We start from the raw sequence: 12,605 nt of genomic DNA on the forward strand, positions 1-12,605 counted from the left end.
ACTCCAGATGTTTATTAGAACAGTGTCTGGCCCTGAGATCTTGATAGATATTTGTGGAATGTAGGAGTGTGTGGATGACTATACTTAATCCTCTTGCTAGGTTTTACAACTTGGACTTTGCATGAAGAAGCATTCACCCCGTCCTTGCCTGTTACTGCCATGCACAGCATGTCTGTGGAGACCTGCCCTCCGTGACTTGTCTACCTGGTAGTGCTCAAGCCGGTGTGAAGTCCGGGGTGAATGCTGCCTTGGTGGGGAGGTCACCCACTCAGGCAGCACGCAGGTGTGCGCAGTGCAGGCTGCCCTCAGCCTTCAGGGCTGGCTTCTTTCTCTGCAGGATCTACGAGTTCCTCCCTGTGTGAGCACTGGGTGAGCCGTCTCCCGGGGAGCAAGCAAGCCAGTGTCACCTCTGCGGCTTCTTCCAGGCGCACCTCCTTGGCTTCGCTCTCTGAGTCCGTGGAGATGACGGGGGAGAGGAGTGAAGACGACGGTGGGTTTTGATGCCAGAATTTTAAAGTGGCACCTCAAACACACAGGTTCCCTCATTAGTGCTTTGGATCTAAACCCTCAGGACAGTTGTTGGGGAACTCTCAAGGGAGAGACTGTAGAGTGGTCCTGCCTGGATATGGACTGCAGTATAAGTGACACTTAAAAAAAATTTTTTGTAGGTATATATTTTAATATCTACACAGAAAGCGATGTAGTCTTAAAATGTAATTACAAAATGTCATTCCAAAATGAGTAATAATCTCCTAATATCACCAAGTATTCAGTGAATTCAGAAATGTCCACTCGTCTTGTGATGTTATGATATTTAAAATATTTCATTTGACTCAAGATGCAAATATGGTTCATTTTGATTGATGCCTTTAAATGTATATGCTGCTTCCTCTTTTTGTTGTTTTTATGTTCAAGAAACCAAGTTGTTTCCCTGTATTGTTTGGCAGTCTGCATTATGTTGTTTGTACCCCAGTAATATAGTTTAACCTGTCAGTCTGTCTTTTGGGCATCTTTCCTCCCCGCTGCCCTCTAAGTGTACAGTGTTTATTAGGGACATCGGGTTGGTTTGGACTTCCACTTTAATCTGGAGCTTTTTCCTTCTGCTTCATATTTCCCACTCTTAAGCTTTCACGTGGAAACTGGAGCGTTAAGTCCATATAATGTAGGCTTGTTTGTTTGCTTGTTTTCCAGCATGCTTTGTAAAATGTGCAGGAGGAGCTCTGAGGAGTCCAGGGAGGTTATAGCTTTGCCAGCAGCGTCTGTGCCAGCCCTGCCGGTTGGCTTGTCAGTCTGCACCTCACTGTTCTCCTGGAGCGATGTGCGGCTGGCTCTTTTTGGTGCAGGACAATTAAGAACAAAAGCTATTGCTTCTGCGTAGAGATGGTGCTGTTGGTACGTGCCATCGAGTTGGAGCTGACCCTGCAGCAGGTTTTCACAGACTAAATCACATGGGAGGAGTTGCATTGCCCATATTTCTCCCTCAGAGCAACTGGCCGATCTGAGCCACATGCCTTTGGATTGACAGCGTAATGCTTTTCCACTAGGCCACCAGAGCTCCCTCCGCATAGAGGTGATTTCAGGAATTCTGAAGCTGGTGACAGTTGTTAAAACCTCTAAAATCTGATAAAAATTGCACTTTGGGTTTTTTTTCTGGTCTTTCGGGGTTTTTCTTCTTCCACATAGCACTTGTGTGGCATTGACAGGCGAGGCTGACAGGCAGGGAGACAGGCAGGGATCTGGGGCTGCGTTGAGGGGAGGAGCCTGGTCTCAGCTTCTACAGTGAAGGCCATACCACACCTCCCAGCTGGGGTTGGTCTGCTGCCAGCATTTTGAGCACTGTATTCTGAGCACCAGTGATGACACTTGATTCTGAGAAGGTGAAATGGAGGGAAATTGCAGGGGCGCAGAGGGAGAATGCCAGACTAGGATGCTGGCATCGGACTGCTTGTCCTGCCCCTGCTGCTTTGTTTGTAAATAAAAGTACAGAACTGTAACGGCCCACCTCCTTTCTCGTTCCTGAGATTCCATGAAAAAGTAGTGCCTCTTTGCTTGTTTAGGTAGAAGTTATATTAAAGACAGAACCTTTAGAGTTGAAATTGCTGTCATTTTAACAATAAGCCTCTCAGTGGTTTGCCCCAGTCTGTTTTAAAGAGTGTCTTTGGTGAAATCAATAGCTTTTTGGACATATCACATCCTGGGTGGATGGGGCCTGCAGACCAGAGTTTATTTCTTGGGCACATCCACACGTAGAGCTTTCTCAATACCACTGTTGCAATACCAGGTATGTGTAGAATTTTATTTAAAATCTTTCCTTTGGCTGTTTTAAGTCCCTCAGAATAAGGATGTAGCTCTCTAATGAAGAATAATTTCTTCGTTCACTTCAGATGAGAGTGTGATGGGCCCAGTTTCTTTAATTCTTTGCACTGACCCACTCTCACAGTCGACAGTTGGAGCTCTGCCCACCTGTGGTGTCGAGTGCACGTCGGGGGGCTCGTGAGTTCTGGTCTCAGCGCTGCCTCACATGATCTTTGTGATGCTGGCAAAGCACTTCACTTCTGTGAGAGCTCCAGACGCCCTTCCAGACGAAGAAGCTGAATTAATAGCCCATCTTGACTGAGCAGTTGCCGTGTGTGAGGTCCTTGCTGGGCCCAAGGGGCTCCTGATTTTATTTCATTCTCATGCGTGTCCTGTAAATTGGGTGAAAGGACAGCAAATTACAGTCCATAGACCACATCTGGCCTCTTGCCTCTTTTGTAAAGAAAGTGTCCTTGGAACACAGGCTGCCCACTTGCTTGCGTATCACCTGTGGCTGCTCTCATGCCATGATGGAAGATGGCCCTGTGAAAAGCCTAAAGTATTACTGGTTTGTGTAGGAAGAGTTTGCTGACCACTGAAAACCAAGGAGGAAGGGCAAAGGGGATAATGGTTGACCCTGGGATTATGCTGTATTTTATGGGCGGGAATGGAAGTTAAAAACCTCCCCTGGCTTGTCCATGACAAAGCCCTGAGTGGACCTGACCTCAGACTCGTTGCCTCTGCAGACATGCTCCTGACCTTGTCAGGACCTGGCTGCCTTCCGTGTTCATGCCTCTCACCTGTATGTCTTGCCCCAGCTTAATGGTCTTCTCTCTGCTCTGTTCAGGAGGATTCTCAACACGACCGTTTGTGAGGAGTGTCCAGCGTCAGAGCTTGTCCTCTCGGTCCTCTGTCACCAGCCCCTTGGCCGTCAATGAGAACTGCATGCGACCATCTTGGTCCCTGTCTGCTAAGCTGCAGATGCGCTCCAACTCTCCTTCCCGGTTCTCAGGGGACTCGCCGATCCACACCTCTGCCTCCACCCTGGAGAAGATCGGGGAGGCCGTGGACGACAAGGTGTCCATATCTTGCTTTGGGAGCTTGAGAAACCTTTCCAGCAGCTACCAGGAAGCAAGTGACAGTCACAATCGACGTGAGCACAAGGCTGCTGGCCGGGCCCCACTGGCTGTCATGGAAAGCGTGTTCAAGGAAGTGTCCGATGCCTGCAAACTGAACGCGAGCGTTGCCGAGGCACAGAGCAAAAACCCAGCACAAGGGGATAGCCTGCCCCCAGTCTCTGATCCATTTGATAACAATAACCAGATTGCGTATGTGGATCAGAGTGATTCTGTTGATAGCTCTCCAGTGAAAGAAGTGAAGCCCCCGAGTCATCCCAGCTCAGTCGCCAAGAAAGCAGACAGCACAGCCAAGCGGTCCCCCAGCTCCAGAGGCACCTCTGAGCCAGACAGGAGCTTGCGGAAGGGGCGGCCAGTCCTGGCAAGCCAGGAATCCTCTCTTTCAAGTACATCGCCTTCTTCTCCCGTTCCTGTGAAGGTTTCCACGAAACCCTCCCGCTCCCGGAGCAAAGCTGACTCTTCTTCCAGGGCCAGTGGGCGTCACGCCTCCCCTCTCCCAGCACAGGCCAAAAAGGAGTCATCCCCGAAGTCCCAGGACGCTGGGTCATCTCCTTCGCCACAGAAGCAGAAGTCACCATCTTCCGTTGCTTCGTCGTCTGCCAAAAAGACCCCGGGCCCTGCTGCCCGAGGGCCCTTCCCCGCAGGGCGGAGCAGGACTTCAGACAGGAGCTTAAGCAGGGAGGGCTCCCGACAAAGCCTGGGTTCTGACCGGGCCAGCGTCACCTCCAGCTCCAAACCCAACTCCCCATGGGTGAGCCAGACCCGAATAGGGGACAGCAAGCATGTCAGAAGCTCCTCCATGGCCAGTCTGCGGTCCCCCAATATGAGCGTGAAGTCTGGTCTAAAGAGGGACAGCAAATCTGAGGACAAGGGGCTGTCCTTCTTCAAATCAGCCTTGAGACAGAAGGAGACCCGGAGGTCAACTGATCTGGGCAAGACCACCTTGCTCTCCAAAAAGGCAGGTGGGACCTCCAGCAAGTTGGCTGGCAAGGGTGCCCCGGAGGAGAAGGGGGAGAAGGGAGAGAAGGGCTGCCCACCGCCCGGGACCCAGCGGCCTTCTGCAAATGCGACCGGGAAGGAGCAGCTCAACTCCAAAGACCCCGCTCCTGCGAAGCATTCCCTGCTGTCCGCTCGCAAAGCCAAGGCTTCCCAGCTGGACTCTGGAGTCCTCGCGTCTCCCGGGGGCAGGCAGACAGCTGAAAGGTCCTCGAAGAAGTTACCTTCTAGCATGCAAACCTCTGCACGGCCTTCTCAGAAACCTCAGTGAATTCCTGCAATCCAAGTGTTTGCTCTGTACAAATGTTTATTTATTTGAAACCCCTCCCCTCCCGCCAAAGTCCTCTCTGCTTTCGTTTTGTACTTGGAGGTCACATGTCTGGTAAATGAGTGGTTGCGTGTGGGTGAGTGTGTGTGCGCGCGCAGAGAATTCAGTTGTAAATTGTTCGAAAGTGGCGCCTTATTCTACCATTGAACCAAATAACAGCCATAGGCAAAAGCATTAATACCAAGCTAACTGGAATAATTAGACGTAACTCCCTGGATGGTCCCTTTAGCAGTTGTACATATTTCTTTCTGGAGAACTCGGAGGACCCTTGTCCAACACTAGGGTTTGGAAGCCTGGGAAACAGTGGAACTGCCATTGTGTGCTCTGCACGAGGAGTGACTTGACCTGAGTTTCACCTGAGCTGGACTTGTCATTGACGTGGATTACCAGGCTGCACCAGGAGCTCTGGAAACTGACGCGAACCAACAGTGAAACAGACTGAGGGAAAAACTTGCTTTCTGCACTTTTGCCCCATCTCCCAGTCTTTGTAAAAGGGCAATATTTTAACACTAATGTTTCTCAGGTATTTACTCAGCTAGTCTAGGAGGGATGGATATTAGTGCATGGATTAAAGAGGTCGGGGACTGTGTTGTCTTATCTGCTGCCACAGATAGAGGCATTGAGAGACAGAAATGAAGTCTGTCACTGCCTTCATATCTGAAAAATGTGCGTACTCTGCTTTGTTCTGAACTCTTGGGATCCGTCCTAGGAGTTGGTGACTTGGATATCCGGAATGCCAGTCACTAGCAGTTACATTTTTGTTATCTTTTCAATTTGCTAGCTAAGGTCAATGGGAATTTGAACAATAGTAGACCAGTTAACACCTTTGAAAAGATTTTTTTTTGGGGGGGGGGTGGTGGAAACTACCAAATGGATTCTGGACCAGATGCCTGAATCTGTGCCATTTTCCTTAACTGTTGTGTTAAATGTTGACATCTCTGTGCTGTCCTGTGCTCATACGCTGCATGTCCTCGTTGTGGACCCTGGAGAGGGAAGGGTTTCCTCATGCCAGGTCACTGACAGCATGTTCGCCACGTGTTCTGAGTGGTCCTGCCCATCTCAGCTGGGACTGCTGCTCGACCTTGGAGAGGGCAGGGTTGCCTCATGTCAGATCACTGACGGCACGGTGCCCCATGCTCGGAGTATGCCTGCCCATCGTAGCTGGGACTCTGCCGCTCAGTAGCCCATCTCTTTCTTCTTTGTGTGGCAGTTTGGTCTCTTTCCCGGCACCCTGTGGATTGGTGCATATGCTGTTTGGCAAAAGCCAGTGCAAATTGGATTTCTTATTGAGGAAGAAGTGAACCTTGCAAAATTCTCACACAGACACAACATCCGCAGGCCTTTGAGCCTTTTGGAAGTATCTTGGCAGCATTTTCCTGTTCAATTTTAGGCTGGTTTTTTATTTTTCTTTTCTCGCCCTTTTATCCCTTTTCCTCAAAATATTAAGAGACTCTTGGTTGTGATTCTCCTTGAATAACGTTCGTCATTTTGTTAAAAGCTTTCAGATGTTTGTCCCTGCACTCGTAGACTCAGCATCCAGATTGTTAATAATTTTCATTATCAGTATTGTATTGTGTGGCATAACTAGAATATGTATACATGCAGTGCTACAAAGCTACAATGCCTTTTTTTTTCTTTTTTAAATCTTTCATGAACACTTTTTAGGAAATGTTTCCATTGAGCTGTTTCATTTTGCTGCTAATTTGAGCATCAGTGTGTAACTGGCGAGTCTGGAGATTGTTAGGGTAGATGGAGTTACAGACCCTTGTGAGGTTACAGATTCGGCCTTGTGAAGGTTAGGTACCAGGATGCTCGAGGTGGTTCATTTGACCTGACCCCATTGCACACACAGCTTGACTGGTTTCCCGGTTGGACCACGTGGACATCAGAGCCCCAGGCAGTGCTCCTGTCCACCATGGTGGGACTGCCAGGTCACCACCACCACCGTTCTTCCTTCTTCCACCAGTGTGGTCACATCCCATTCAGTGGTCAGCCTCTGCTACCCTCCTGTCCTTCACTGCATTTATTTCCTGAAAAAAGGGGGACCAGGTGTGTGGATTGACAGTGTCAGGAATTGAATGTCTCATTTGAACCTCTTTTTCTTTACTAGGTAGATTTCACTTGAAATCTCCTGTCTGAATCTGTGAACAGTCTTGGATTTTTATCTTGATTAGACAGAGTGCTATTAGCACTTCCCCCCCCTACCCTGTAATCGTTTCAGCATCAATAGAAACTAGTTTTATTTTTTCAGTGGTAAATATTCATTGTTTATTCTTGTAGGAATGGATTTACCATTATGGCTAGTCTCTTTAAGGACAAAAATAAAAATCTCTACAAACCCCTTTAATTTCTCCTGAGGACTCAGAAATGAAATTTCAGCCTCCATTCTCTGTCTGCCTATAGAGTTTAGTACTTGCTACAGATTTAATTAACTCAGAGGAAATCAGGAGTTAGGGCATTGCCTCCACAGCTGTGATCCTCTACCTTCTTGTGCTTGAGAAACAGTGAAAATGGCATTATCCCCAAACTTTGAGGTACAACTTTAAGCCTCAGAAAAAGAATATTTTTTTTTTGTCCAAAGATTGAAGGTGATCATTGGAGTACATAAAGTATCTTAGGGGAAAGTCCTCGGTGGGCTTCATCCACATCCTGGGTAGAAGTTAGTGCCTTGGGGTTTGCTCCGCTCTCCGCCCGTTCCCCCGCCCCGCGGTGATACTTAGCACAATGAACACGTATGTGTCTTGGGTTTTAAGAGTCATTGGCTAGGGCTTGGAGGACTAGGTTGATGGTTGACAGCCAGTGTACCTGGGAAGAAAACTCTGGGAGGCCTAAGAGGATTACCATTAATACTGTCACATCTGTAATACCTGTTTGTGGGAAAAAAATTTTTTTTTCTTTTAAATTCCTGATTTCTCTTCCAGTAGACATGTGTTCTGGAGGGTCTATCATTCCTTGGGACAGCCCAGTCCGAGTCATGCTTTGTAATGTGAAAACACGAAACCATAGCTTCATGGCGTCACAGCCCACCTCCCACCCCTTTCCTGTTTCCTCGTTCAGAAGGCAGCCACACTGGAAGTTAAGTGATGGTGTGTTGGACCAGTCGAAATGGGGACGAAGTGTTTTTTAGTGTGAAGATAGTGTCCGTCGTCGGTGAGGCTGCGTGGGACCGTCTGTAGTCGTTCAGTCATCCTGCACACCCCTCCTCAGGCAGAGCTGGAAGTGGCAGGGATTGGCTGTTACAGGGGACCAGGGCTGAGGACCGGGGATGATGGCATGGTGGACGGGGTGACGCTCCTCCTGCAAGAGGCCCCGGCTACTCCCCGGGATCATCTGAGGCTGGCGACCCTCCTGAGCAAATCTGTCCTGAAAACCAAAAGTGCCCTTCATGTGTGGAGACATTTTACCCGCCTATCCGCTTTTCCAGACTGAGGCGTCTCTACTACTTAGGGTTGGGAATCCATCACATGTATCAGTTACTTGATAAGAGTCTGGGCATCCCAGTTTGTATGCGATGAAAGATGGTGGTTCTGGGGATGGAGGGAATAGACACTGTCATTCCCCTTAAATATCTGTCCTGAGAAGAAAGGGGATAGCAGAGGCCTTTAGGGACCATGGAGCGCCAAGAACTGCCAGCAAAATTCCTCTCTCTCGCAAATGTGTTTTTAAAAGTAGATTGACATCTGCTGTTACATTTCCTTCTGACAAATTGCTAACCAGCTGAAGTTATGTTTCCTATAGGCTCTTACACCTATTGGAGACAGACTGGGTTGGATTTGGGGAATATTATGCAAATTATAAGCACAGTTTCAATAAACCATGTACTCTGTAAGGCATGTTGAACTTTGTATTATTTGCAGCTGAGAAGGGCAATATTTGCTGACAACAGTGCCTATATCATACATGTAAACAAAAAATGTAGCTGTTCCTTTGCTTTGTCTTCATTTCACAAAGGGCATATTCTTGCTCACCTTGACTCTCTATTTTAGGGGGAAACTCAGTGCTTTGATTTCAGTGAAAATTCAAGTGTCACACCCTGCTTTCAGCTAACTCTGGAGGTGTTTTGTTTCTGCAGCTGTATTTTAAGCATGATCAGGAATTTTTTTTTGCCCCCCTAAGTAATGAAAACCATTTTGCATGGCCTCCATCTGATCCAGAAAGCATGCTCTTACTACCTATGCAAGCAACTGAAAAAGAATATAGACTGCGCTAAGCGGAAGTTTTTTTAAAAGAGACAACTCTTCTGGAGCTCTATTTTTGAATTTGTAATTTTTTAAATGTGGCTTAGTATCAATACAGAAGAGCATGAATGTGACTTCTTGATTTGCCTTGCACATATAATTTCTCTTTACCGATTTTTTTTATCATTTGGCAAGATTGTGTGTAAAATAAGTATTTTGCAAGCAAAAGTGGAATTGGATATGTTGAACATACACTAGTTTATATACTGTATTTAGCCTGAAGACTTTCTTAAAAGTATTTTGTTCTATAAATAACCTGCCATTTTCTATAGATCTTAATTTTTTATAACTTCTAAGGTTCTATTGTGGTCACTAGAGAATGTGGCTGCTATTAGTGCTAGTAATTTTAAAATGCTTTTGTAGAGACTTAGAGCTGATTTGAAAAGCTACGGAGCTTCCCAGCCACCGTTCACGGTAAAACCAAGCCTGTGGAGTTTGGGGTAGTGCTGTATAGTGAATTAGGTTCACGTTCATTTCAAACCAGTATTGCCCAGTTTAAAGGGGAAAAGGGGGCACATAGCTGACTTGAGGAGATAGTGCAAATCACACATGTATTCTCCCCAAGTTCTGATGTACCTCTTCACAGTTACTCACCTGGGATGACTCAGACCCTGCTTTCCCCAGGACCATCTGGGGAACTTTTAAAACAAAATGCCCAGGTCACCCATACCTCAAGCTTTAATTAGCTTAGAGTTGGGGCCCCAGGATTTTAATAGGCTTTAAAAGCTCCCACTGTTTCTGAAGTGTAGACAGAAGAATTGAGACTGACTTTGATATCACCCCCTTGGGTAATAGTGATGGCTCAGATCACTGCCATATGAAGTTTTCATGAGAGAAGAGAGACACATTCCACAGTTGTCTGGAGAAGGGAGGGAACGTGGGCAAACACTAGCACCACCGTCCTGCTGCAAACCCACTTGCTGTTTCAGGGCTCTGAGCATTTGCTGGGGCATTGTGTGTGTGCCAGCCTGGTGGGAAGCGGTGATGTTGGTGCAGGAAGGATGCCCTGGGCAAGGGCCTGGACAGCCATCCTCCTCAGCCCTGCTCCCTCCCCTGGAGTCCACAGATTGCTAGGGAAGTCGTTCTGAGTTAGAAAATGCTGAACAGAAAATAGAAAACATCTATAGCTTTGGAAACCATGTCCCTGCTTTTGATAGACGAATGATTGCTGTTTTGTAGAAATTGCAACTGAATTCCTAATTGCTGTTTTAGTACCAAACCCCAGGCTGCTGCTGACATTCCTGTCACTCTGTAGCCCATACCTATGATATAGTTCTTATTTATCTAGAATGTAGTTTCAGGAATTCTCTCTTAATTTAACATCAAATGTGAAAAATTTAATTTGGAGTCTTTTTTTTTAAATTTTAACTTTTTATAATGCTCATTGCAGTTTTTTTTTCTTGTGTGTTTTTAGACTCTGTTCATACAAGAACTTGACAGTGTATGTTACCTGTAGAGACCAGTTTAGTTTTAATCTGTGGCTGAATGCTCTGTAACCACTTTATCTTATGTGCTGCTCAGACGGTTTCATCCTGTTGAGTTTACCACAAACCAAAACACCCCAAACCCACAGAATTTGCCCGATGTTCCCAAGTTGGAAAGAAATACTCCTTGACAGGGCCCACACAGAGGGGTGATACACCTGTTGTGATAAGGAAAACACAATATGAAATTCTCCTTGGTGCTATTCCAGATGGTGTGGTCGCAACACCAGACAAGGAGGCAGGATGCCATTGGCCAAATTGGCACTCTCTTTGTGGACCTTTCAAAGGTGCATCTCTGTCCCCTGTAGATGTGCATATCAAATGTGCCTCTCACCACAGGTTAAAATAAGAGTCGAGCCCCATTACGAGAATCGAATCATTTTCTGGTTTGTACTCTTCAATTTTCCACTGGCGTCTCTACAGTTAGTTGTTCTCCAAAGCTGCGTGTCGTATCACTGTGTCCAAAATGCTTTGCTGTCGTTGATGTCCTGCTGTTGGTGATGGCTGTATCATTTCCTTCTTTAGAAGCGCAGTAATATGGAAGGTGAGATGTGTTTTTTCCTTGAGGCTGGGGGGTGGGAAGGGTGTATCATACATTTTAAATTATTTTAGAAAGGTGCATGAGATGTGTCATTGACTTCTGTTATTTATTTGTATGTTTTACCCTTCATGGTGTATGCACTTTTAATATGCAGAATTTATATTTTTTATGTTCAAATGTTTTCTTTTCCAAACAGCAGTTGATAATATAGTGTGCAGTTGGAATTAAGAGCAAAGTGGGAAGTGTAATATAATACAATAAATTTATTACATGATGATGCCCTCTTCATGTCCCATTCCTCTTTTCTCTCTCTAGCCAGCCATTATCTTTGTGTTGTTGATAAATAAGAATATATTTGTATTTCGTTGGTCTTCCCAAAGTACTTAAAAATAGCATTGACAAAAGAAGAAAGCGACTCCGTAAAATTCTAAAGCAAAAAAAAAAATCACATCTGTGCTTACTTGTTTTCATAGTTGGGATGATCATTCTCATTTTCTTCAAAGAAAAAAAATCCCATTTGTCCTGGTTGTTGGCATGGGGTTAGGAACACACATGTCTGCTCCTGGACAATTGGACCATTTCACCATTTCTACCTTTTGCCAAACCTCATGATAGAAAAGCAGCCTCTTTCTCCTAATGTTTGTGTCTTCATGTTCATCTCTGTCTTTTTAAATTTTTAAAATTCTGATTTAAGTCAAAGTACAGAATGTATTGGGGATCTTTTTTCATTCATTCATGAGTATTTAGTTCCATGACTTTCATTACAAGACAGACAATGTCTGATTGCTCTTTCAGTTCTCATCTTCACCCTTCCCAATAAAGTGTTATTAATACTCATCAATGTTTTAACCCCTTCAGTGCCCTTGCCTGGCAGCTGTATAAGACTGAGTGTCTCTACATTCTCCCCTCTTTAAAAAATTGGTTTATTTACAAAGTTCATATACCATGTGCTTTACACTATTCTTCATTCACATTATGTTTTACATAATTCTCATGCATTGTTTTTTTCTAATCATTTATTCATTACAAATACCTTTTTTGAAAATTTTATTAATTTTAATGAACATTTACAGAGATTTTTGGATTTTCATTCATATATTGTTGCACTTTTCTCCCTGCCCACCCCTCCCCTCCAGTTCGCTCTTCTCTTTGAAAGTAAAAGAAAAATTCCTTCATTGACATACATACAGTTCCTCCCTCCCTCTCCCCAGTACACTGTGCTGTCAGGTTGCCTGTGAGCCTGCCCTGTCCTGAGCCAATCTCAGTGACTCTTACACACCTACCCCCATTGCCCTAGTAATCAATCTCCTCCAGGCTCTTCCTCTCCTGTGCTGTCCCTCCACGCTTTCAAGCATGATGTCTTCATGTTTTGTTGTAAGATTAATCAGCATTGGCCCTTGCCCATCATTCATCTGTCTTTTCACCCAAATCCTCCCTATTTCCTACCCTCTCTCCTTCCACCCACCAAACAGTGGTCTTACGCAGTCCCTTCCCTCTTGTGAGTGACTTCCGACATTCTGTCTTTGGCCTCCTTCATCAAACTGCCCAGCCCTTCTTTCCCAGAGAAGCTTGGCTCTGACTTGGCCC

At 45.8% G+C, this 12,605-nt stretch overlaps 1 protein-coding gene across 1 annotated transcript in view; it reads left to right on the forward strand.

Annotated features, from left to right (window-relative positions):
• USP31 (ubiquitin specific peptidase 31) overlaps positions 1-4,698 on the forward strand; it is a 100,060-nt gene extending 95,362 nt beyond the window's left edge. Inside the window, exons 16-17 of the mRNA XM_006892692.1 lie at positions 338-490; positions 3,143-4,698. Of these exons, the coding sequence (XP_006892754.1) occupies positions 338-490; positions 3,143-4,698 (1,709 nt within the window). The remainder of the gene's footprint in view (positions 1-337; positions 491-3,142) is intronic.
• Positions 4,699-12,605: the final 7,907 nt, after the last annotated feature.

This window comes from Elephantulus edwardii, unplaced genomic scaffold (genome assembly GCF_000299155.1).
Source record: "Elephantulus edwardii isolate Elephantulus edwardi_28Jun2011 unplaced genomic scaffold, EleEdw1.0 scaffold00117, whole genome shotgun sequence".
Lineage (NCBI taxonomy): Eukaryota > Metazoa > Chordata > Mammalia > Macroscelidea > Macroscelididae > Elephantulus > Elephantulus edwardii.